The following is a 27,917-nucleotide window of genomic DNA, read 5'->3' as shown; positions in this document are numbered from 1 at the left end:
AAGCCACTCACATTTCAGGAATCTTGTTTTTAATTTAACAAGCAAAGCAGTATATTTACAAACACGTGTACTTGGATGTTGTTGACCATCAGCTTTCTGGCAAAGCCTAAAAGTGGAAATCCTATGGCAAAAACTTTTGTGCTTACAAATAGAAGCAGAACTTCTCCCAAAAGTATTTCACCCCAATTTCAGCACTATCCATCTTTTCTGATTACTCAATCACAGCAATCAGATTAAAGTCAAATACATCTTGTTTTATCCAACCCTTCTGTGTTGTATAGAAAAGGCCTGATTCAAACACATGGCAATTCACACATTGTCTATTTTTACTTGAACAATGTATCCATGTTTCTCAGTGACATAGTTCAGTATCAACCTACATTGTTATATCAAAGTTTCTATAGTCAATTTCAGATTGAGAGAATATATACCCAACATTACAGGTCAACATTACAGCTACACACATTTGAAAAGGGTAATTTAATAAGCATTGCACTTAGGGCGTGGCTGAGGTGCATGACAAAAAGATTTTCACCATCCTAAACTTTCTGATCAGACATGGATATGTGCATGTAGCATAAAGCTTGTTTCTGTAAGGCCTATGTTTGATTTGTCCATTCAAACCAAAGAAAAAGATAAGTGTTCAAAAGACTAAAGTTGGATCTAATAAAATAAGAGAAACTCTTGGTAACACTGCTATGATGTCACAACAATATCATTAGCATACCATTCCAAAGGTGACTTTCGAGCTTGAACTACTCGTCATAAAATATTGGTGGCACAACAATATTGCGATCATGACAGATACCATGCCATTTAAACACTTGGTCCGGTCATGACAGATACCATGCCATTTAAACACTTGCTGTGGTCATGACAGATATTGTGATTAAGAAGTTCAGTTTCAATACCAGACCTGTATCATTGGTCATTGGCATCATCATGACTTGCTTCCAATACCTTTCCACCGACTCCAGTATAGCACGAGAAACGCACTGATAACACACTCTAACATAGAGCACAGGAGACTACACACTGATAAGAGTAGGCCCAGTCACCGACTGTCCAAAGCAAGCACTCCACAGGTAGAAAACAAGAAGAGTACTTAAATGTACCGAATACTATACAGTATAAAATCCCATTAAATCTGTGTATTTTACCAATTTTTTATAAATTGTCATGCTGATAGTGGGATTGGTGGCTAGAAAATAGAAAAGGGAAAATGGATGAGAAAATAAATGGAGAACCATTTACATCAACTTGCCCTTTTGTGGTTTGAGTCAACTGAGTCATTCTCAAATCACATCCATCCATATCTGCATTATTCAAAAGTATACTTCTAGTGAGGAGAGACTGGAAAATGTCTTTCAAAAAGCACATTCACTTTGATAACAGTCCTGTCAAAATATGCAGCGCAATTAATTCTTATGATAATCATAAGGCCACCAAAACAAGCCAAGGAAGGATTAGGAAATAGTTGTGAACAACTTTAGCTAATTTTGGGCTACCAAGTACAACATAGGAAGGTGGGACCAAGGAAATCAATCATCTCTCTCTCAAAAAAATTAAGATGGGATCTAAAAATAAAAATGTGATGAGTGAAAATGTAACAATCACAAAGCAATAATTTGCTCTGACAAAAAAAAAAATCTTCTTGCAATGCTCTTTAACCAGAAAGATGACATGAAACCTCAAAGAAAAAAGCAGAGGATGTAAAAAGTGTTGATATTTTTTAGAGTTTGTTTTTCAAAGTGGAGGAAGATCGGATTCCCTCTTTCATATGCTACCGTTAAAGTTTGGGGTCACTTAGAAATGTCCTTGTTTTCCATGAAATGAGTTGCAAAATGAATAGAAAATGTTGACAAGGTTAGAAATAATAATTGTGTCCTTCAAAAATTTGCTTTCGTCAAAAAATCCTCCATTTGCAGCAATTAGCCTTGCAGACCTTTGGCATTCTAGTTGTCAATTTGTTGAGGTAATCTGAAGTGATTTCACCCCATGCTTCCTGAAGCACCTCCCACGAGTTGGATTGGCTTGATGGGCACTTCTTACGTATAGGGTTGAAATCCGGTGACTGTGCTGGCCACTCCATTATAGACAGAATACCAGCTGACTGCTTCTTCCCTAAATAGTTCTTGCATAGTTTGGAGCTGTGCTTTGGGTCATTGTCCTGTTGTAGGAGGAAATTGGCTCCAATTAACCGCCATCCACAGGGTATGGCATGGTGTTGCAAAATGGAGTGATAGCCTTCCTTCTTCAAGAGCCCTTTTACCCTGTACAAATCTCCCACTTTACCACCACCAAAGCACCCCCAGACCATCACATTGCCTCCACCATGCTTGACAGATGGTGTCAGGCACTCCAGCATCTTTTCATTTTGTCTGCGTCTCACGAATGTTATTCTTTGCGATCCGAACACCTCAAACATAGATTCCTCTGTCCATAACACTTTTTTCCAAGCTTCCTCTGTCCAGTATCTGTGTTCTTTTGCCCATCTTAATCTTTTATTTTTATTGGCCAGTCTGAGATATGGCTTTTTCTTTGCAACTCTGCCTAGAAAGCCAGCATCCCAGAGTCGCCTCTTCACTGTTGACGTTGAGACTGGTGTTAGCCGGGTACTATTTAATGAAGCTGCCAGTTGAGGACTTGTGAGGCGTATGTTTATCAAACTAGACTCTAATGTACTTGTCCTCTTGCTCAGTTGTGCACCGGGCCCTCCCATTCCTCTTTCTATTCTGGTTAGAGCCAGTTTGCGCTGTTCTGTGAAGGGAGTAGTACACAGCGTTGTACGAGATCTTCAGTTTCTTGGCAATTTCTCGCATGGAATAGCCTTAATTTCTCAGAACAAGAATAGACAGACGAGTTTCAGCAGAACGTTTTGTTTCTGGCCATTTTGAGCCTGTAATCGAACCCACAAATGCTGATGCTCCAGATACTCAACTAGTCTAAAGAAGGCCAGTGTTATTGCTTCTAAAACAGTTTTCAGCTGTGCTAACATAATTGCAAAAGGGTTTTCTAATGATCAATAAGCCTTTTAACACAATGTGCCATTGGAACACAGGAGTGATGGTTGCTGATAATGGGCCTCTGTACGCCTATGTAGATATTCCATTTTCATTTTTTTTTTATCTGTCATTTCCAGCTACAATAGTACAATAGACAACATTAACAATGTCTACACTGTATTTCTGATCAATTTAATGTTATTTTAAATGGACCAAAAAATTAGCTTTTCTTTCAAAAACAAGGAAATTTGTAAGTGACCCCAAACTTTTGAATGGTAGTGTAAGTCTTTTGAAGATGTAGCTAGTGTCGAATGTAGGAGTAAAAGTCTGAGAAAAATGTTGAAGTAAGAATACGTGTATGGAAATACGTGTCACTTTGGCTGCTTTCAAGTCTTGATCTGAAAATGAACATTTGAATGTGGCCTGCAGTGGAGTGTAGTGGAGCTCCAACATCACGGTCCATAATGGATCCCCAGGCTGCAGAGAGGAGACATGGTCGTGGCACCCAGTGGCGGGGTGGGGAGGAGGGTGTGGTGTAGATTCTGGTCCTGGATCAGAAGGGCATGGTCTAGGTGCTCCTCCTGACGGGTCACTAATGCTAGGAGGTCTGGATGAGGCGTCTGTAGTGGGGCATGACCTCGTGCTCAGGCAGGTACAGGTTGAACTCCAGGGCTACAAGCACAGGGAACTCAAAGGCTATCAGCTCTCTCCTGTTCACACGAAACCTCTCCTCCAGTTTCTACAAATTAGAAAAAAAGAGAGAGGAGAGGTGATGTAGTAACTAAACCACTGTACTACTTAATATATTAGGTGAATAATATGTAGTGACTGAAAATACTTTTGTCAACGATCCGTGAGCTAGCCACTTTGCTATCTGTCATGTGGTGCTTTCCTGTCACGCAGATATTTATAATGCTTGAAAAATAACTATATCAATATTATATAACCATCCTATCATATTTTTATTACATTTTTATAAAAGTTTAACATTAAAGCTGGGATCCACAAAAGGTGAAACAGCCGCCACTGGTCGCCCCAGACGCATTTGTCATTGTTTTTGTGGATGGGGGGAAAAAAGTGTTTGTTGTTGTAATATCGCAAACGGATACGGCAGTTTCACCGCTAGGGAAACACGTCTAATGAATTCATAGATATAACAATCCTATAATCCGTGCAGGATCGCTGTTTGTCTGCGTGACAGGAAAGCACTCATGGTTTCCACCAGGCTGCTCAGAGCCGAAGCCCAGTGCACAATGAGAAAAGTACGACACTTACGTCTATGAGCTGCTTGACCTCGTGCTTCTTGAGGTCTCCGCCAATCTTGGCAGCAAGCAGGACGCAGGCACCGGCGCAGAGTTTGCGGTTCTGCTTGTTGAGTTTCCCCTGGAGGACCAGCTTCTCGAAGTAGACGAAGGCCATGGCTACGGTGGGTTCCTCATAGCCACACTCTTCCTGGGCCAATTTACGGATCTCTCTCTTCAGACTGGGGTTGAAGGTGGTGAAAGCAGGGAGATAAGACAAACGCTAAAAGGTCAAAGCTAAAAAGAAGAACCCAGACGGTATCATAGTGTGGCCAATCTCAGTAAACCAATTTTGATACGATTAACCACGAGGGATTAAATACTGCTGCACCAAACTGATCATTTCAACATCATACTCCAATATATGTTTGGATTAGATGTCCCCACCTCCTGATTTTGCTGAGGGTCAACCGTATGTAGGGGAACTTCTCCTTGAACGTCTCATTCATGTCCTTCTTGAGGTCAGAAGGCTTGACGTACTCTATGACTGTAGTCTGAAAGGAAGATGAAAGTATTGGTGTCAGACAGACAGCACTGGCGTTAGGCTCTGTTATTGAATTTGTGCGAGTGTTATAGGTTATTGTATACATATGTGGAAGAGGAAACAGCGGCATCATTCTCACTATGGAAGGTGTTGGGTTCCATTTAGAGCTAGGCAGTATACAGTTTTTATGATATTGGTATTGATGCACAGATCGGTTTGGATTTTTACTTGACCTTTTATAACAGTATTTTAGTTTTTGGTTTGTTAAATGTGATACGCTGTGTGTAACGTCCATTTTTATAGTTTACTTCGCAACTTGAGTCATTTCTCTCCGCACTCAATTTCTATTTAAGGAGCTTTATTGGCATGGGAAACATGTCGACATTGCCAAAGTGCAATAAATAAAAAAATGTAACAGTAAACATTACACTTACAAATGTTCCAAAAGAATAAAGACATTTCAAATGTCATATGTCTATATACAGTGTTGAAATGAGGTGCAAATAGTTAAAGTACAAAAGGGAAAATAAATAAACATATGGGTTGTATTTACAATGGTGGTTCTTCACTGGTTGCCCTTTTCTTGTGGCAACAGGTCACACATCTTGCTGCTGTGATGGCACAGTGGTATTTCACCCAATAGAGTTTATCATAATTAGATTTGTTTTTGAATTCTTTGTGGGTTTGTGTAATCTGAGGGAAATGTGTGTCTCTAATAGGGTCATACATTTGGCAGGAGGTTAGGAAGTGCAGCTCAGTTTCCACCTCATTTTGTGGGCAGTGTGCACATAGCCCCTCTTCTCTTGAGAGCCAGGTCCGCCTTCTGGGGCCTTTCCCAATAGCAATGCTATGCTCACGGAGTCTGTACATAGTCAAAGATTTCCTTAATTTTGGGTCAGTCCCAGTGGTCAGGTATTCTGCCACTGTGTACTCTCTGTTTAGGGCCAAATAGCATTCTAGTTTGCTCTGTTTTTTTGGTCAATTCTTTCCAATGTGTCAAGTAATTATCTTTTTGCTCTCTCTCTCCATGCCGCTTTCCACAGACCTAGCCCCGTCCCCTGTCACTTAAGGAACGCATTTGTTCCTCCACCACGATACACTTGCATGTGCTGCCTTGACAATGCGGTCTGAATGCAACAATGTTGATGACAACGATGCTGTTTTCAGTTTGCTTCTTAATAGCAATCCACTAGCGTTTTATAATTACATGATTCGTTTGTGTTTCCTACATCTGCAAACAGCTAGTTTGTCTTTTCTTAGCAAGTTAGGACTAATTCGTGTTAGCCGCTAATGCTAATTACTAGTTAGCTGATTATTAGCTAGCTAACGTTAGCTAATACATGTACTGAGTCAGAGCAAACGTAATTAGCTACACAGCCTCATAATACCAGTGATGGTGTAGACCTAAAAATCAGCATGTTGTTTGTGCAACAGTATCTTCTCAAACAACGAGGAATACGCAAATCATGAATATGTTAGCTACATGAAGTAACTAAGAAAAAACATTATGTATCTAAAGATTGTAGGGTCCCCCTAGGAAACGCACTAACCCTCCCTGGCATTTTCATTTGTTGTCATGTCAAACAAGACTGTATTTAAAGTGCATACTATTATATTTAACTATATAATTAGAATACTCTTTATATTTCCAGGATTCCAAGTGTTTTGCTAAATAATCACAACATTTACCAAAAAGACCTAGATTGTTTGCCCATATTGTGCTGCCCTAAGTGGCAGTGTGGAAATGATCTCAAGTTAGTGAGGAAAATGCTGAAAATTATTTCTGGTTGAAGTTGAATTGAACAGTATAAAACAAATCAGAATGGAGAAAGACCCATTGAAGTCACATAATGTATGTGTTGCCACCCTAGGGTCACGCTCTATTCAAAGAAAATGTGGAACTTTTATTATTCCAAAAATAATAACAGCGCCATATCGCTCAGCCCTAGTTCCATTGGGTGGTTGAGTGTCGGAGCATGAGACATTGGAGTTGGGTGGCACACCATACACGGACCACGGAAAGACAGAATAATTTAATATAGAATGTTTGATGCTTTTCATTTCCAAGCTCAGTATATTCTGTTGATGTAGGGGAGAGTGGGGTAAGTTGAACCGCCCTTGTTTCTAGGAAACTATACACAAAATTAATAATTTCACCAAATATTTAGGAAGAGGTCATCATTTCATGGAGTCTAATGGAAGAAACCACGTGGTAAGCAAGTTAAGTCCAAAAAACAGATATTTACCAGTCAAATTAATTTGTGTAAAAAGTTTTGTGATGCTTGTATCTAAACCAATGTATACTGCTCAAAAAAATAAAGGGAACACTTAAACAACACATCCTAGATCTGAATGAAAGAAATAATCTTATTAAATACTTTTTTCTTTACATAGTTGAATGTGCTGACAACAAAATCACACAAAAATAATCATTGGAAATCCAATTTATCAACCCATGGGGGTCTGGATTTGGAGTCACACTCAAAATTAAAGTGGAAAACCACACTACAGGCTGATCCAACTTTGATGTAATGTCCTTAAAACAAGTCAAAATGAGGCTCAGTAGTGTGTGTGGCCTCCACGTGCCTGTATGACCTCCCTACAACGCCTGGGCATGCTCCTAACGAGGTGGCGGATGGTCTCCTGAGGGATCTCCTCCCAGACCTGGACTAAAGCATCCGCCAACTCCTGGACAGTCTGTGGTGCAACGTGGCGTTGGTGGATGTAGCGAGACATGATGTCCCAGATGTGCTCAATTGGATTCAGGTCTGGGGAACGTGCGGGCCAGTCCATAGCATCAATGCCTTCCTCTTGCAGGAACTGCTGACACACTCCAGCCACATGAGGTCTAGCATTGTCTTGCATTAGGAGGAACCCAGGGCCAACCGCACCAGCATATGGTCTCACAAGGGGTCTGAGGATCTCATCTCGGTACCTAATGGCAGTCAGGCTACCTCTGGCGAGCCCATGGAGGGCTGTGTGGCCCCCCAAAGAAATGCCACCCCACACCATGACTGACCCACCGCCAAACCGGTCATGCTGGAGGATGTTGCAGGCAGCAGAACGTTCTCCACGGCGTCTCCAGACTCTGTCACGTCTGTCACGTGCTCAGTGTGAACCTGCTTTCATCTGTGAAGAGCACAGGGCGCCAGTGGCGAATTTGCCAATCTTGGTGTTCTCTGGCAAATGCCAAACGTCCTGCACGGTGTTGGGCTGTAAGCACAACCCCCACCTGTGGATGTCGGGCCCTCATACCACCCTCATGGAGTCTGTTTCTGACCGTTTGAGCAGACACATGCACGTTTGTGGCCTGCTGGAGGTCATTTTGTAGGGCTCTGGCAGTGCTTCTCCTGCTCCTCCTTGCACAAAGGCGGAGGTAGCGGTCTTGTTGCTGGGTTGTTGCCCTCCTACAGCCTCCTCCACGTATCCTGATGTACTGGCCTGTCTCCTGGTAGCGCCTCCATGCTCTGGACACTACGCTGACAGACACAGCAAACCTTCTTGCCACAGCTCGCATTGATGTGCCATCCTGGATGAGCTGCACTACCTGAGCCACTTGTGTGGGTTGTAGACTCCGTCTCATGCTACCACTAGAGTGAAAGCACCGCCAGCATTCAAAAGTGACCAAAACATCAGCCAGGAAGCATAGGAACTGAGAAGTGGTCTGTGGTCCCCACCTGCAGAACCACTCCTTTATTGGGGGTGTCTTGCTAATTGCCTATAATTTCCACCTGTTGTCTATTCCATTTGCACAACAGCATGTGAAATGTATTGTCAATCAGTGTTGCTTCCTAAGTGGACAGTTTGATTTCACAGAAGTGTGATTGACTTGGAGTTACATTGTGTTGTTTAAGTGTTCCCTTTATTTTTTTGAGCAGTGTATATTTTAAGATTTGTTCTATACATCAGTTGGGCTCTCGATAAGCTTCAATATGAGATCCTAAACCTAGTATTAAAGTGCATCCTTGGAAGCTGTGTGGGCTAATAGTCAAAATGTTTGCCTTGGGGTAAGTTGAGCCAATGGAAAGTTGAAGTGTTTTCTTCACAGGTGTTTTGCAAGGCATTAGCTGTGGGACATGAGGTAACAACAGGACCTGGCCTATGTAAAAAAAAAAATACAAAAATAAAAGTACAAAGTGTTTGTTAGGTGTTAAGCCTGTTAAAATATGCTTAAAATAATTAAGAGACAAGTGACAAGCTGTACTGTTTACATGAATACTGGTTATTTCCAGGGATACACAACATCCTGAAATATATGTAGATATCTTTGTTAGAAAGAATACTATTTCCCTTGACGGAATGAAAAAAGAACATGGCTCAACTTACCCGACTCTCCCCTACTGTAATTTAGCCATTGAACTTTATTTCAGGTCAGAGGCTCAACTGTTATCTAGGAAGATAGAAGGAGCACTGCAGTTGACCCACACTCAATCTGGGTATGTGATAAGAGAGAGAGAGATAACAATTATGAAATTACAGCATATTGCCCAAATTAGCTCATGCCAAGTAATTTGCTTTGCGCAAGCTTGCAGTAATACAACTTATCAAACTAGTATTTTTAACTTGATATTTTTGGTCATGGATTGTATTCCTCCATGCAGCTCCCCATCAGAGTTCAAAATATACCATCAGCTATTTGTAACTATACTTCGACTACTGCAGCAAACGTGTGGCTACTATGGGAAACCTCGCATTTCTAACTAAAATGAATGTAATTTATAGATATTTACCTGATCACAAAGGAATCTAAAATATACAAAAATGATTTGTATATCATGACACAGTTAGTAGTAGAACCTGAAAAATCTGTTAAAGAAAAAAGTAGGGCTGTCAAAGTTAACATGTTTCTCGGCAAACCAAAAATGATAACGTTAAATCGAGTCGTTCTTCACCGCACGGAAATTTTTAAGCGCACATGTTTCCGCACGGACCTTTTTATGAGCAGAACACAACACGGAACACAGCTATAGTCAATGCTTGTGCTTTTACAGCGCTGAAGACCGTGTGGCTAGCTAGCAGATTACTTGACCACTGACTAGACTATGCACACATGTGGATGGCACAGGTTAGAACTGAAAAGGAATAGGCTACTCAAATACATTTTTCAAAAGGTAGGCTGCATATGCAAGATGAGGGGTGTGAAGCGGATGTGTGAGAGCGGGAGTAAGTGCATAAGAAACTCCCTGTGAGAGCGAGAGGATGTGGGAGGGTGGGAAAGTGTGAAGGCCTATGTGTGTAATGTTATCTGAACAGTACAGATGGTTACAGTGTTTTCATAACATTGTTGGACAAGTTCTTTGTATCCATATCCAGTTCTATTTCTCTTTTGTCACACTCATTTAGAATGCCTGAACATAACTTAAAGCTGTGTGTGTGTTGTGCTTAAGTGTTCAATTTCAAGAACATTGATAAGAGGGAGTAGACCTACCTAAACATTGGGAGCATTAATAGCTGTAGTGAATTTGGTGTTGTTTATGGTGAAAATTATATTATAAACTGGGTGGTTTGAGTCCTGAATGCTGATTGTCTGACAGCCGTGGTATATCGAGGGTATGACAAAACATGTATTTTTACTGCTCTAATTGGTTACCAGTTTATAATAGCAATAAGACATTGGGGTTTTGTGGTATATGGCCACTATACCACGGCTAAGGGCTGTATCCAGGCACTCTGCGTTGTTTCGTGCGTAAGAACAGCCCTTAGCCGTGGTATATTGGTTATATGCCACACCCCCTCGTGCCTTACTGCTTAATTAAAACATTCTGATGTAGATCATTTGAGTTTCAAAGCAGTGTAACTCAATAACTAATGCCATTAACTAATTTAAATATTTGGGCCCTGGTCAAAAGTTTTGCGCTATACAGGGAATAGGGTGCCATTTTGGAAGCAACCTAGCTGTTATGATGGTGGCTGTTCAAAGACCTACAGGGTAGAGAGACGGGAGTGTATTCACACACCACAGACTCTAGTGGGAGCAGAGCCAGGGATTGGGCCAATGACCTTGCTGATTAGAATGAATGGTCAGTCAAACAGACTCTTGTGGCTTACAGTGAGTTGATACAGTATATTATTATATATAGGAGTTGGTTGTGTTTCGTAGTTATTTTTCTGACAAAATATTTTTGGGGGAATACTTTTTTTTCTTCAGGAAAAACAAGGAAGATATCTCATGACTTGATACAAATGAACAGGAGAAATACCACTGATAGTGGATCCATTCAGCAATACAATGTCCTTGACCACAAATAGCCTAAGTCCCATTGCTCTTACTTACATAAGGTGGACTCTTGACAGGCCGGAATAAATAAAAACATCCCTGGGTTGTGAAGAGAGCAACATGCAGGGCCATAGTAAACAGCACACCTGTGTTCAAAAAGTATTTGAATTCGTTCAAATACTTTAGCTGTGCTAGATTGAGTTGTCTGGCGCAATGGAACCAATGGAATTGTCTCAAGAACAAACCCTGTCCCTGTGGCATAAAGGCAGGCTCAATAAAGAACGAAGTACTTGAAAGGAAACAAATACTGTTTGAAACCATTTCTGGTAAGCAGAGTAGTCTCTTACCATGTAGGAGGGGAAGATGAGGACTCTCTTGTGCTTCCCACACGGCCATTGGGGATCGTCCAACAGATTGGGGTCATACTCCCGGATCAAGTCCCCCAGATCATTCCCTGCAGAGGACAAAAGGACAGTCCCGGGACCACCTGTATGTAAAATCTATACACAAATTACTAAAAGCGTCTGCTAAATGGCATATTATTATATATTAGTCACACAATGAGCCAGGATAAACAAACACTGGGGCCGAGAAATACATTGTGAATGCCACAACTACTCCGGAGAATCCACACACTCATATGACTGACCTGTGTCGATGCTGCTCTGATTGCTGTTGGCCCGGCCTAAGCTGAGGCTGCGGTGGCTGGCGTTACGAGACTGAGAGATGGATGAAGTGGAGTCGATGGTGTTCCTGCGTCCGCTGCCCAGGGCGTTGGTGGGGTACAGGAACTGGGTGTATGATACAGTCTGTGGAGAGAGACATGCTCACATTTTATCAGCATGTTATTGGACCACTGTCTGCGCTGTTTGGACCGCTGTTACATACTCCAAAAATCCTTCCCTATTCTCTTCCTCGAGGTGATAACTGATCTGTAACAAAGTAGGGAGGAAAGGATATGTCTCCCATCCTCTCTCACCTTTCCATAGGCCCCCAGCTCCACTCCCTCCAGCCCGATCACCATCTCCTTGGCACTGACCCCGCCTGAGGGGTGACGCTGCCGCCCGCTTTCCAGTTTCACATCCCTGCCGGGGCACAAAACCTTTAGACACCCCTTCCCCTAAAACCCACAGCCCCTGCCAAACAGTCTTCTGTCTAGGGTCTAGTCTCCGCCTCAGCATCTCTCTCACCATCTATCACACAGAAAATAAATGGGAGCTCTAAAAAAGGAATGTGGAATTAGACCAGGTAGAGAACCTAAGAGAAGCTATCATTCCATGTTCCCAGAATTCCACAGTGCCATAATGCCCCAGTGAGGACTGAGCTAATTAACAAGGCAATTGAATTACCCAGTTATTATAAACACTGGGGTAAATCAACAAAAACACTAATTGGGGCAAGAAAGGAAAGCAATGCAGGGAAAAGTCTTAAAAGACAGAAGCTTGGGCTTGTGGACGTCATTTAGATAATTATTATTTTAGGCCTATATGGTCTGAGTATAAGACAGGGCATGGGATTTTAGCTTGGTCAGTTCTCTACATAGTCAAAGTGCATTTTGCTGCAATGACACTCAGCCAAGCAATCTCAACTGCCAATTAGCAGCATTAGGCAGTCAGGAATGAGGCTATTGAATTCATTAGGGGCTTCATTAGCTCATTTACCCTTCGTTGTATGGCTAGGCTTAGGAAGATTAGGCTGCATAAATTACCCTGTTATGCTCCTCACTAAGCCCCCTAAATGGTGCTTACTTTCTCTCTGTCCATTGTATTATCTGTGTTAATCAGTTATTTTTCTTTCTTACTTCCTCCAAAACAAGCTATTTCATTGGGGGGCACCAGGACCCAGGTCAAACCAACACTGCCTCTTTCCCCAGGCAGGAAGCTATATACCAGGCCGGAGAGAGTTCAAGACTACCATGGGTCCCCATAACACAAAGGAGTCTGAACCTCGTGTTGCAATAAGAAAAAACAACAGTATGACTACTGGTCAGCCAGGCTTTCTCTTCCAAGGGCCAAGAAATATAATCTCTAACCGCACAGGGAGAACAATATGATCAACAACAAACTGAGATGTCATGTGTAAACTCCAAACAGAAAGTACATAATGCTGTTATGGATGGATCATTTGGGACCACTCCGAAATGTAAATGTGTGTGTTATGCAATCGCAGCAAAGCGCATGCAAAGTTAAGAGTTAAAGTTCTGAGATAAAAACATGCTACGGAATCTTTGAGGGCAGCAACGAATTGAGGAAAAGTGCAGCCTAAATGATAACAGCAAAGCCAGAGACGGTTGCAATGGGCAAAACGAAGTCGTATTAGAATGAATCTAAACAACTTCATGATGTCTTCCAAAGACAAATAGTCTAGATACAGCAAACTACAGGCCTACATGGAAACATAGTGACATGGATACAATCCTTAAATGGGTGTGATTCATTACTTTTAAGTTAATTCAGTAGATTACTTGTTCCATCTCCTTACAAACATTTATTTTGTTGTAGTAAAAATGCATCCACCAAAACCAACCCATCTAGAACACTGTTCATTGTAATAATGTTATCCCCTTCCCAATGTAATAAAGTACCAGTTCTATATCGGCAGAAACAAAAGGGATGTGAGAACGGGGGAAAGCAGGGAACGAAGGATGGAAAAATGGAGGTTGGCATGCTGTAGGATACATACCCTGCTTGGCTACAATCTCGATAGGGCAGGACAGAAAATACACTATACAAGGATCTTCTGCCACTGATTAGGACTATCCTATAAAAACAAAAATGAATGAACTATGTGAAAAAGACACTCAGATTTACAGGTTAAGATGGAGGAAAAAGTGAGCAGTAAAACAATCAAGATTTAGAAAACTAAATGAAATACTGTTTTTTTTGTGTGTTCTGTGAGTGTATTGTGGAGTATGTAATATGTAGTCAGAGGTTTGGGAACAAAATTATGCAGATCTTTTCAAATGATGCTACTAGCCATGTCTTGCTTTGGAGACTAAACAAGACCAAACTTGTTTATCGTACAATATCAGAATAGCAGCTGCACGCGAGGTAAAAAACCCTATAGTACAGTCAAATTGAACCACTCCTGAAATTCATTGAGAAATTGCTTCATAAAACTTTGTCACTGATCATTTTTGAGTTATGGACATACAATAACAGGCCAACTCACTGATCAATATCAATGTCACAGGCAGAATGGGACGTATGGCAATTCATTACTGCTGTATATGGCACACTGATTAGCTAGATAAGAGTAAATAAAAACAACAGCAACTGCATAGAGATTGAATGTAAAGCACAACAGTTGCTGTCCCAATTCAACCACCTAAAATCCAGAAATAAGCTTTATTAAAAGCTACTATGAAGACAGAATGTATCAGCACACTCCTTTTTCTTCCTGGGCCAAAAAGAAAGGCTTTGCACCCATTCAAATACCTGTCAAGACAGACATCAAAATAAATAGGTCCGGTACACACCCAAGTGTAAAAGAAGCTTGAGGCTTGTAGTTCAAAACATCCAGAATAAAAAAAAAGATACTTGAATAATCTGTGTAAAACAAAATTAAGTCCTGTGGAAATAGTTTCTGTCCAATTCCTTTTAGATTCCAGGAAATATCCATAAAAGGCTATAGTATTTATTACTGAGAGAAGCTGCTGAACACTAGCTACATACAGTATCACTGTGTTATATATCAATTAAGTCATTGTAACATCTGTGTGACCACATTTCTTCAGTCCTCTGGAATGTCCAAGTGAAAGTGCATGTATCATTGTTTATAAAAGTGAGACAGTGTGATGCGTTTCATGATTCAAGGGTGTGGTCCTCAATGTATAACTTTGACAATGTATACAATATGAACTCAATTTGAGAGAATTTCTGTGAAAATTAACCTTTCAATGATCTGCTGATCAGTCTGATAAATTATCCTATTGAATTATAAATGTATCAATCAATAGTAAATTGATTGATACTACTAAGCAATAAGGAATAGCTTAGAATAAGTGACCTACATCTCTAGTAGATTTCATTAACCTGAGGGGTATTCAAACTGCTATGCGTTCATTGGGGGGCATTCTGCCATTTTCTATTGAAGGTTTGTATTGAATTAGGGATGGGGTTGTTTTCATTCATACCTTCCATTGCGCATATCATGTTGCCTCATGTTCTTGATGAAGTGGACCTTTTTGAAGCTCTTTGGTCGGGGTGAACCTGAGAGGGTTCTGCATCTAAAAACACACATTTTATTCAAGACAGATCAAAACAAACGTGATTGATTGAGATCCATTTGGAGCAGTTTAAGACCACAACATATCTTTAACAACCGTAAACAGAGAGACTGAGCCAGACCAAGACATTACAGTGTAGCCTGATGTTCCCACCACCACCACCCCAAAGGACATAAAATAGCTCCATATAGCAAACTGAAGTGAAACTACAGTTCCCCCAATGTCATCATCTATCAAAATACTTCCCAGGCCAAAGCTGTTATTGACTTCTCGAGTACCGCTCTAAAACGAGAGGAAAATATGAGCAAACCAAATGTATGTTTCTGGGTGGTGTGCCGAGTTGTGCGGTCTGTGACAGTTGTTGCTATACAGTACCTGCGTAGAGGGGCGTTCTCCTCAATGTCTTCCAGTGTCTCCAAGGAGGATCGCTGAGAGATGAGCCTCCGTCTGGGGAGAAAAGCGAAATAAGGAGCTGGTATTGAGTTTACAAGCAACTTGTGTTGCTGCTAAACAGCTCTACCTGGCCCTGGAAGAGAAAAGACTGAACACTATGTATTAGACCCATTTAGAATCATTCATTCTGCATTGCATGATATTTGCTAAATGATGGTCATTTATTTGGTGATGATTATGCAGGTTAAAACCCTTGGCTTACCATAACAGAGAAAGAAATGTGTTGATGTAATGAAATGGTCAAAGCACTCTTAATCATGGGCTTTCGCAAAGAGGCCTAAATGTCAATAGAGTGAGGTTCCTTGTTCATGATAAACCCTGAACACATTTCTTCATAATTGATGGTGTTAACCACATGATTCCTTATCTAACAGCAAGCAACGTAGTTCTACCCAAATCCACTGGTTGACCTCCATTATATCAGTATTGGGAAACCTTAGAAAAAATCTTCAACATTGTACTGTTTTGAACCCAAATCTTAAATCATTGACGATCTAAAATCAACAATGATCATCCATAAATCATTTTCATATTTCTTTATCGGTCTGAAGAATGAATGAGTAGCCTAAACTAACTGGACCTCTTAGTCTGGCCCATGTACATTACCTTCACGTTTGATGTGAAGCATAGCTAAAGTTTCTATGGCTTTGTACTGTGCTGTCTTGTCAGGCACAGTGGCTTATTTACAAAGCAAAGCTGTAATCATTGACACCAGCACTGTGTGACTGGCTGGCTGCTGTGGTCAATGATCACTGTTGTGTTCTACATTCTGACCAGTAGCCTCTGTGTGAGATCATGTAGAATGGTTAGAACATTCTAATCTAGAGTAAGGAACTGGTTTAGTTGGTAATTAATGCTGCTTTTCTACTAACATCAGTGTATACATACATGTTATACTAAGGAAATTGTTTCCATAGCTAGCAGAATCAACAACCTCTGCATAATCAAAACAGTTGCTTTGAGAAGGTGTTAAATTTCACAGTTAGCCATTGGTATGTAAATGCTGGCTGAAAAGTACCAGTGGCCCATTGAGACACGGGTGCCGGCCCGTGTAGATGTAAACAGAAAAGTCTGAGCCTTTTGGGTAAAAGACTGAGGTAAATCCTGTATGGAAATATGCCATAAGAGGATAAAGACATTGGCTGGTTCATTTTGTTGTAACACTGTTTCCTCACAGACAGGCCTTTCTTTCACACTTGGGTTGCATGACTTAGCCAGGGCAAAATCTATTAGCCCATTAAAATTCAAATAAAAAACATATTGCACAACTCCTGCCAGCCTGCTTGTCAGTTGTCACCAAGCTTTCAGGTTCCACTAAACGTGTGGTACTTATTTAAATATACTCAATGACACTCAACTTGACTTGTCACCTCTTCAATGACCAATTCAGCGAGAGAGAAAGAATGAGCTGATGATAAGAGTATGCCCTCTGGCTGGTTAATCAACTACAGAACAGCAGAACAAATTAACAAAAAATGACTGTCCTTGACAAACTCCAAGCAGTAAGCAAGCCTAAACCAACAAAGGATGATTAAACAGTCTTTATACCACATAGGTGAGACTACATCATGTTTACAGGGGACTGTGGTTAGAAACAGCAATTGGAAAGGAAACAAGTTCTAAAATGTCTAGCACTGAGATGTGCCAGAAATTGTAAACATGGTCAACTACATGGCACTGAGATGGAGGAATTTATTTATTTACTTACATCTTCATATTTAACAAGGATGATCTCTTGAAGTTGAGAACCTCTCTTTTGAGAGAAACCTGGCAAGAAAGTAATGAAGGGAAGCATGTAGCCTACATGTTATGAATTCTCATCACATCCCCTCTGTGAAGGTCAAAGAGATGGATCATTGACATTTACTCCGGAGGTGTTGAACTGCTGCACCCTCTGTAACCACTGTGGTTATTATGTGACCCTGCTGTTCATCTATGAACGTCTTGATGAACGATCTGGCCTTAATGGCCATGTACTCTTATCTCCACCCGGCACAGCAAGAGTATCTGTATAGCACTTTGTGACAACTGCTGATGTAAAAAGGACTTTATAAAACACATTGGATTGATTGATTGATCATGGTTCATCAAGGTATTTATGGCCGTCAGGCCCGGCGACATCCTCCAGTGAGAATGCTGAGTGATGGATAGGATGGCTACCATCATGCTAGCCTAAAGGCTTACATTCCTAGCCTGCTAGCTGCGCTAACATGCTAAGGTTAGCATTCCAGATGAGGTGACACATTCATCGGTTGCACAGAGCAGAGCAACTGCAATGAAACCTATGTCTTAGCTACAGTGCATTCGGAAAGTATTCAGAGCCCTTCCTTTTTTCCACATTTTGTTACGTTACAGCCTTATTCTAAAATTGATTAAATCATTCCCCCCTCAATCTACACACAATACCCCATAATGACAAAGCGAAAACAGGTTTTGAGCTAAGGTGCATCCTGTTTCTATTGACCATCCTTGAGATGTTTCTACAATTTGATTGGAGTCCACCTGTGTTAAATTCAATTGGACATGATTTGGAAAGGCACACACCTGTCTATATAAAAGGTCCCACTGTTGACAGTGCATGTCAGAGCAAAAACCAAGCCATGAGGTCGAAGTAATTGTCCGTAGAGCTCAAAGACAGGGTTGAGTCGAGGCACAGATCTGGGGAAGGGTACCAAAAAACTTCTGCAGCATTAAAGGTCCCCAAGAACACAGTGGCTTCCATCATTCTTAAATGGAAGAAGTTTGGAACCACCAAGACTCTTCCCAGAGCTGGCCGCCCAGCCAAACTGAGCAATCGGGGCGGTCTAAAAATTAACACCCTTGATAAAGATAATTAAAATACCCAGCTATATTGTAAGTGAGGGAGGTGACCAAGAACCCGATGGTCACTCTCACAGAGCTCCAGAGTTCCTCTGTGGAGGTGAGAGAACCTTCCAGAAGGACAACCATCTCTGCAGCACTCCACCAATCAGGCCTTTATGGTAGAGTGGCTAGACGGAAGCCACTCCTGAGTAAAAGGCACATGACAGCTGGCTTGGAGTTTGCCAAAAGGCCCCTAAAGACTCTCAGACCATGAGAAACAAGATTCTCATTCAAAGTACAGAGATCCTTGAAGAAGAGCGCTCAGGACCTCAGACTGGGGTGAAGGTTCACCTTCCAACAGGACAATGACCCTAAGCACACAGCCAATACAACACAGGAGTGTTTTCGGGACAAGTCTCTGAATGTCCTTGAGTGGCTCAACCAGACCCCGGACTTGAACCCGATCTAAACTCTCAGGAGAGAGACCTGAAAATATCTGTGCAGCGATGCTCCCCATCCAACTTGACAGAGTTTGAGAGGATCTGCAGAGAAGAATTGAAGAAACTCCCCAAACACAGATGTGCCAGGCTTGTAGCGTGATACCCAAGAAGACATGAGGCTGTAATCTCTGCCAAAGGTGATTTAACAAAGTACTGAGAGAAGGGTCTGAATACTTATGTAAATGTTAGATTATTTTTTTATATAAATTTGCAAAAAAATCAAAACCTGTTTTTGCTCTGTCATTATGGGGTATTGTGTGTAGATTGAGGGGGGAAAACAATTTCATCAATTTTAGAATAAGGCTTTAACGTAACAATGTGGAAAAAGTCAAGGCTTCTGAATACTTTCCGAATGCACTGTATGTCTCTCCACCTTCACCCTGGAGAACATGTTAACCAGAATAGCTAGGCTGTAGCAGTCAGCAGAGCAAATACAGCCCTCACGGTCTGTTAGAAACATAACAGTGACCATGACCTCATCCCAGGTACTCTAATCTATCTATTGCCATGACAAATTATTAGGTTCACTCAATTACAGATGGCTTGCTGTGCCAGATGTCATTGGGTCAAAATCTGATCACTGCTGCAAATTTCATTTTTGGACAGAATATTTTATTTTTATTTTGACTACTAGGTTTTTCCTTCACAGTTTGTACAGTACACATCTGATGAACTGAACCCATGCAAACGAGTTTCCACTGTTCAGCGGGACGCTCAGACTGATCCAGCTACTGTAGATGAACAACAGCAGGCCAGCCAGGAGGTGGACGTGCAAAGGATGTTTTCCACACCTGTGCAAACAATAACACATGGACCAGACTACTCATTCACTTCAAACAAGACTGATACAACCAGCTATTGATGTTTAACTGCAGGTCAAATCAAAGTTTAGGAATCTGTGTATGAATTTCATACACACATTTTCAGATGTTATTGTAGGTGAAGCGAAATGCTTCTGTTTCTAGCTCCCACAGTGCAGTAATAATACCTAGAAATACACACATAATCCAACAAGAAAGATATATTTTTTTAAATATCAGAATGAGCAATGTAAGAGTGCGGAATATACATGACCAAAAGTATGCTCCTCAACAAACATCTGCTTCCAAAATCATGGGCATTAATATGGAGTTGCTGCGGGAACCTGCTTCCATTCAGCCACAATAGCATTAGTGAAGTCGGGCACTGATGTTGGGCAGTTAGGCCTGGCTCGCAGTCGGAGTTCCAATTCATCCCAGAGGTGGTCAATGGGGTTGAGGTCAGGGCTCTGTGCAGGCCAGTCTAGTTCTTCCACACTGATCTCAACAAACCATTTCTGTGAGGACCTTGCTTTGTGCAGTGGGGCATTGTCATGTTGAAACAGGAAAGGGCCTTCCCCAAACTGTTGCCACAAAGTTGGAAGCACAGAATCGTCTAGAATGTCCTTGTATGTAGCGTTAAGAATTCCCTTCACTGGAATTAAGGGGCCAAGCCCGAACCATGAAAAACAGCCCCAGACCATTATTCCTCCACCACCAAACTTTACAGTTGGCACTATGCATTGGGGCAGCTAGGGTTGTCCTGGCATTGCCCCAAACCCAGATTCATCCGTCGGACTGCCAGATGGTGAAGCGTGATTCATCACTCCAGAGAACGCGTTTCCACTGCTCCAGAGTCCAATGGCAGCGACATTTACACCACTCCAGCCGACGCTTGGCATTGCGCATGGTGATCTTAGGCTTGCGTGCAGCTGCTCGGACATGGAAACCCATTTCATGAGGCTCTCGACGAAGAGTTATTGTGCTGACGTTGCTTCCAGAGGCAGTTTGGAAATCGGTAGTGAGTGTTACAACCGAGGACAAACTATTTTTACGTGCTTCAGCACTCCCGATCCCATTCTGTGAGCTTGTGTGGCCTACCACTTTGTGGCTTAGCCATTGTTGCTCCTAGATGTTTCCACTTCAAAATAACAGCACTTATAGTTGCCCGGGGCAGCTGTAACAGGGCAGACATTTGACGAACTGACTGGTTGGAAAGGTGGCATCCTATGACGGTGCCACGTTGAAAGTCACTGAGCTCTTCAGTAAGGCCATTCTACTGCCAATGTTTGTCTATGGATGTGCATGGCTGTGTGCTCGATGTTATACACCTGTCAGTAACGGGTGTGGCAATAGCCGAATCAACTAATTTGAAGGGGTGTCCACATACGTGTGTGTGTGATTTTATATATATATATGTGTGTGTGTGTGTGTGTGTGTGTGTGTGTGTGTGTGTGTGTGTGTGTGTGTGTGTGTGTGTGTGTGTGTGTGTGTGTGTGTGTATATATGTGTATGTGTATGTATATATGTGTGTATATATATATATATATATGTGTGTGTATATATATATATATATATGTGTATGTGTGTATATAGACAGTATCTTAATAGAAAAGGTGTGTACAGCAGTGACCAGCTTTCAATGACTCTGTACATAGGGCAAAGCAGTCTCTAAGCTGCAGGGTAGAGTACCGGGTGGTAGCTAGTAACAGTGACTAAGGTTCAGGGCAGGTTACTGGGCGGAGGCCGGCTAGTGGTGACTGTTTAACAGTCTGATGGCCTGGAGATAGAAGCTGTTTATCAGTCTCTAGGTCCCAGCTTTGATGCACCTGTACTGTCACCTCCTTCTAGATTAACGGGGTGAACAGTCTGTTGCTCGTGTGGCTGAGGTCCTTGATAAATCAACTCCATTCCAACAGTAGCATTCTGACGTTAACAAGGACTGGTCAAACTCCGAAGCTTTAAGGTAGAGCCCAGGCTTCTTCCAATTATCGCCTCCTTCAATATTGACAGAACAACAATGGGCATCTGTAAGTAGAGCTGCCCATGAGTCACCATTTGTCTGTGTTTTTGTTGCCTCAAATGGTTGTTTTATTTATGGAGTTATTTTTTTTTTCTTCTTAAAACTATATTGTTGTTTAAGAACTTGTAAGTAAGCATGTCACTCACTAAGGTCTACAGCTGTTGTATTTGGCGCATGTGACAAATAACACTTGAATTGATTTGATTTTCAAGCACTGTTCACATTCAATGAATTTCAAGCATGGTCCATTTAATCAATCTTAACAACATTCCTATAGACATCCTATCAGGACATTCAAAAACAATTGGTATGTAACCTGACAGCTATGCTTGTCGCTTTTTAGGATAAGGAGCTGTAGTGCCCAACATAAAAGATTAAATAGTTTCACACGCACGCCCATTGGCAGCCTGCCATGGACATTGTCTTCCCGTTCCACTGTCGGGTGACAGAGTGGAAGTCAATCTAATGTTCTAGCCTTCTTACAATTACAGGCCAAAGAAAATTGAATCATTTGGGGAAAAATCCAATCAACAAAGGCTATTCTCAGCCCCGTCGGTCTTTCTTCTCCAACACATTTACAACAATGCTGCAACAACAGTGAATTCCTTCCTGCTACTGTAGCAGTGTTTGGCAAGGGGGGGCTCTAACGTCTCGGCAGAAATATGTCCCAACGCTGCTAAATTCTTGCCACTGCTGTAAAAAACGATATATGAATATAGGGGAAACACTGCTGCAGACATGGAAAGGACAAGAACACATATACCTAGATTGTTCAAGACACACAGAACCTTGTGGGTAGTTGCTCTGGTTGCTTGACATACAGTAAAACCACTCTGAATCCATCCTTCCCCCTTCCCTTTAAATAGCATGTGTTTTAGGGTGAACAACAGTGCTACTAGCATTGTGGAACTTGAACTAGTGAACTTGTACTCCAAGTTCCGTTTTGGAACTAAAGTAACCCATCATGTCTATTTTTCTTATCAAGACTCATTACTAGTAATGATTTAATTAAGGTGGCCGTTTTAACCATAAAGGCCTATCCTGCAGCTGCTTTGGAGATTTCGCTTACAGTTCAAGCCACAAGGGTTTCAGAGGCAAACTAGCCTAAGATTGCTGCTTACATAATCATGTAATTTTGCCAACCATTACTTCACCAAACAACAATCAACCTCGGAACCAAAAGGATATGACTCAATTGCACAAAACTGCAAAGGACCATTGTAATGGTTTATACTGCATGTGGTTTCTCTGCTATGGCTTCCCTTGGCTTCATAGTCTCCCTGTAGTAAGCTTTCGAGCACAATGAGGACTTCTGAAAAATGGTTTAAAACATGGGGAGACGTTGGAATGCAGAATATAATTTACTGCATTAACTGTCAATCCATACAATTTTATAGGAATTTGATTATTTTGGCAACAACATTCACTAAGCTAAATGTGGTTTTTCATTTTAAAGCGGTTTAAACAGATCCACACCTCGGGCTGACACCTTTACAGTAGCAGCAAGACAGAGTGGGCGCCTTAAATTATGCTACAATGTAAAAGGCCATTGTCTATGAGTCTAGCTTGAGCAGTAGAATACTGCAGCCTATGTAAACCCAACCATCATTTGCATGCATTAGAATCAATGCACACCGAATAAGATGGTTTTAAGCAGCTCTGAGCGCTGATCTCAGAGTATCTTTTGGCAGCTGATCTGAGGGTTGGGGATTCCTGGCTGGGAGCAGGACTGGAGGCCATGAGAGAGGGAAGGGAGGAAGATGGAGAGCGAGGAAAGAGAGAGAGAGAGAGAGAGAAATAAAGACAAATAAAAAGTATCTGGTACAGTGCCCTTGGGAGGAAGTGGAGTGAAGGACAGAAGATGGAGGTAAACAGAGAGAAAGGAGAGTCTGGCCGGGCAGCGTCTCTGAAAGCCTGGGCGTCCAGCCTTTCCCTTCCCAGCCAAGGTTCTCTCTCTGGATCTGGCCACTTTTCCACCAAGCTGCTGCCCTGGGAAAACAGACCAGGCACTGTGTGAGACGCCCATCTATGATGTGTCTGTGGAATATGGCCGGGGTCCCTCAACAGGTCGCCTTAGTTATTACTCAACAGCTTATAATTCAGTTTACATGGGCAACCTCCTTTGACCGACCGCATTCCATAACCTGGGGGGGTTTAACTACTGAATCATTGTAATGTACAGTGCCTTCAGACAGTATTCAAATCAAAGTGTATTTGTCACGTCTACACCTGTTGTATTCGGCGCACCTTACAGTGAAATGCTTACTTACAGGCTCTAACCAATAGTGCAAAAAAGGTATTAGGTGAACAATAGGTAAGTAAAGAAATAAAAACAACAGTAAAAACAGTGAAAAACAGTAGCGAGGCTGTATACAATAGCGGGGCTATAAAAGTAGTGAGGCTACATACAGACACAGGTTAGTCAGGCTGATTGAGGTAGTAGTATGTACATGTAGATATGGTTAAAGTGACAATGCATATATGATGAACAGAGAGTAGCAGTAGCGTAAAGAGGGGTTTGCAGGTGGTGGGTGGCGGGACACAATGCAGATAGCCCGGTTAGCCAATGTATGGGAGCACTGGTTGGTCGGGCCAATTGAGGTAGTATGTACATGAATGTATAGTTAATGTATAGTTCACGCCCCTTCACTTTGTGGGATTAAAATGGATTTAATTGTAATTTTGTCAACAATCTACACAAAATACTATGTTCAAAATACTGTAATGTTAGTGGATTTTTAAAAAAACATTAAAAAAAATATATATATAGATATATATATATATATATATATATTGATTAGATAAGTATTCAACCCCCTGAGTCAATACATGTTAGAATCACCTTTAGCAGCAATTACAGCTGTGAGGCTTTCTGGGTAAGTCTCTAGGAGCTTTCCACACCTGGATTGTGCAACATTTGCCCATTATTATTTAAAAAATGCTTCAAGCTCTGTCAAATTGGTTGTTGATCATTGCTAGGTCTTGCCATGGATTTAGGTGCACTTTGCAAGGCATTGGAAAACCTCCCTGGTCTTTGTGTTTGAAATTCTTTGCTCGACTGAGGGACCTTACAGATAATTGTGTGTGTGGGGTATAGGCAGGGACAGTGTGTCAGGCAGCCTCAGATTTTCCCTGTGCTCTGGTCCACTCTACAGAGTAAACAAAGGTATAAAAGGTTTCCGTGGTCCGATGTGTTGAGGAGTATTGGGTTACAGGTTGTTTATATTGCATAGGAGAGGGCAAGGCAGCAGGTGTAGGGCAGCTTTGTAAAGTCCTCCCAACGGGTTTTGGGATAAATCTGCATGGGGGACCGTATCTGCACGGGGAAAAAACAAGTCCACCTTCCTGCTGGACATGCCTTGTCTGATCTCTCATATGGTTTCAGTGCCACCATGAATATAACTGTATACATCGATGTCGCTCTTGCTGCCGGTGAGTCTCTGATCCACCTGTACGCAGACGACACCATTCTGTATACTTCTGGCCCTTCTTTGGACACTGTGTTAACAATCCTCCAGACGAGCTTCAATGCCATACAACTCTCCTTCCGTGGTCTCCAACTGCTCTTAAATACTAGTAAAACTAAATGCATGCTCTTCAACCGATCGCTGCCTGCACCTGCCCGCCTGTCCAGCATCACTACTCTGGACGGTTCTGACTTAGAATATGTGGACAACTACAAATACCTAGGTGTCTGGTTAGACTGTAAACTCTCCTTCCAGACTCACATTAAGCATCTCCAATCCAAAGTTAAATCTAGGATTGGCTTCCTATTTCGCAACAAAGCATCCTTCACTCATGCTGCCAAACATACCCTCGTAAAACTGACCATCCTACCGATCCTCGACTTCGGCGATGTCATTTACAAAATAGCCTCCAATACCCTGCTCAATAAATTGGATGCAGTCTATCACAGTGCCATCCGTTTTGTCACCAAAGCCCCATATACTACCCACCACTGCGACCTGTACGCTCTCGTTGGCTGGCCCTCGCTTCATACTCGTCGCCAAACCCACTGGCTCCAGGTTATCTACAAGACCCTGTTAGGTAAAGTCCCCCCCTTATCTCAGCTCGCTGGTCACCATAGCAGCTCCCACCTGTAGCACGCGCTCCAGCAGGTAGATCTCTCTGGTCACCCCCAAAGCAAATTCCTCCTTCGGCCGCCTTTCCTTCCAGTTCTCTGCTGCCAATGACTGGAACGAACTACAAAAATCTCTGAAACTGGAAACACTTATCTCCCTCACTAGCTTTAAACACCAGCTGTCAGAGAAGCTCACAGATTACTGCACCTGTACATAGCCCATCTATAATTTAGCCCAAACAACTACCCCTTCCCCTACTGTATTTATTTATTTTGCTCCTTTGCACCCCATTATTTCTATTTCTACTTTGCACTTTCTTCCACTGCAAATCTACCATTCCAATGTTTGAATTGCTATATTGTATTTACTTTGCCACCATGGCCTTTTTTTTTGCCTTTACCTCCCTTATCTCACCTCATTTGCTCACATTGTATATAGACTTATTTTTCTACTGTATTATTGACTGTATGTTTGTTTTACGCCATGTGTAACTCTGTGCTGTTGTATGTGTCGAACTGCTTTGCTTTATCTTGGCCAGGTCGCAGTTGTAAATGAGAATTTGTTCTCAACTTGCCTACCTGGTTAAATAAAGGTGAAATCATTATTATTATTTTTTTAAATAACATGTTTGACAAATTCTGTTATTTGAGGGCACATGCATCATACTGGTTAATAGGCAGGCTAATCAAAATGATTCCACAATGGTTGACCCTTTCAACCTAATCATGCTGATTCCACCTAAATCAATGGACCACTGCATGTGCACAGTTGTAAGGAGCATATTAATGAATATGTGTAAGTTGCTTATTGATCAGATAGATACAGTTTCACATATCTGAGAGAAAGCCAGGGCTCTTGCTCTTGGCTGTAATCTGTCTCTTTGTATAAACTTGTCTTTAGCAGTACACTGGCTAAGACTGATGATGCCCTTTGAGCAGCCCTAGTACAAAATGTGACTGGAGAAACCTGTGCTATTGTTGAGATGATAACTGATGATACACATTAGTCTAGCCCAGGTCTGTGTGGATCCTGTTTGGTGGCTTCACTCAACAAAGACCTTCCTGAAGATAACTCTTACCTTACTTTCAGTGACTATTGCAATATGAGTGTTGCAATACTGTAGCCAGCCTGTATTGTTGACACTATTGGGTTGCAATACTGTAGCCTATGACATGCATAATTTGTGAGAGTGCGGTGTGGGCACCCAGTAATCTCCTTCACACATGTCATGAATGTAAACACTACATGATGGAGATATCTTCAATTGCCCTACCTTGATCTCTGCAGCTCCAGGACAGAGTTGGCTATCTGTCCTCCCTCCAAACAGAAGCCTTGGGAAGCCTGCCTGGAGTAGGCAGCAGGCACAACTCCCTGAGTGTAGGTCTGAAGCCTGCCTCTAATCGCGGCTGGTACTGCAGAGAAAGGCGAACTGAAAATCGAAGGGCCGAAAGCATCCCCTTCCGGATCTGTACACGCTTGAGCTGCAGCGGCGGGACCAATCCCAAAACTATCTCGTGCGTTAGCAATCAGAGCCTGGTTTGCAATAGCGAGCGCCTGGGTGGCGGTGGGGGTCGCTACCCCTGTGCCACTGCCAGCCGCGTACAGCGGACGCTCTGCTGCAGAAACCAGGCTCTGTCTAGTCCTCGACTCAATTGAATTATCCTCTTCGATCTGATTGTCGGCATCATCTTGCACCGGTCGACCATCCAAAGAAATGTTACTGAGAAAAGAGAGTGCGGCTTGTCTCCTCCGAGGGTCTATGCGTTTCCGCGTATGCTCGATACTGGAATGCTTTATCTGAAGCGTGGTTGTGGATGTATTGCTGCTCGTGGCAGCCGCCATGGTCAACTTCCAGCGATTCGAATCGGCGAGCAGAGGTTTTGTCAAGATGACATTAAAAGTGTGCTTATGTAGGTAGCAAATATCAAAGCTTTGTATTTTAAGTGCAAGCTTAAACTGACTAAAAACAGGATGGTTACGTGTCTGCAGTATTGTGGCAGCAGGGGAAAAATTGGACCAATAGGC

At 42.1% G+C, this 27,917-nt stretch overlaps 1 protein-coding gene across 2 annotated transcripts; it reads right to left on the bottom strand.

The window, feature by feature from the left end:
- Nucleotides 1-12: 12 nt before the first annotated feature.
- On the bottom strand, nt 13-27,917 carry LOC106569315 (CDK5 and ABL1 enzyme substrate 1). Of its 2 annotated transcripts, XM_014140540.3 has the most exons (10): nt 27,166-27,917; nt 15,611-15,682; nt 15,143-15,235; nt 13,690-13,767; nt 11,987-12,092; nt 11,657-11,816; nt 11,355-11,461; nt 4,694-4,800; nt 4,281-4,488; nt 13-3,744 (listed from the first exon to the last, which is right to left on the bottom strand). In XM_014140540.3, the coding sequence occupies exons 1-10, from the start codon at nt 27,732-27,734 to the stop codon at nt 3,604-3,606; spliced, it is 1,641 nt and encodes a 546-aa protein (XP_013996015.1). In that variant the 5' UTR covers nt 27,735-27,917; the 3' UTR covers nt 13-3,603. The 2 variants fall into 2 exon arrangements, with proteins under 2 accessions (XP_013996015.1, XP_013996016.1); XM_014140541.3 differs by lacking the exon at nt 13,690-13,767.

The sequence above is a fragment of the Salmo salar genome, chromosome 14 (genome assembly GCF_965601325.2).
Source record: "Salmo salar chromosome 14, fSalSal1, whole genome shotgun sequence".
Lineage (NCBI taxonomy): Eukaryota > Metazoa > Chordata > Actinopteri > Salmoniformes > Salmonidae > Salmo > Salmo salar.
Note: the sequence above shows the minus strand (reverse complement) of the source record. Positions and strands in the feature narration are given on the sequence as shown.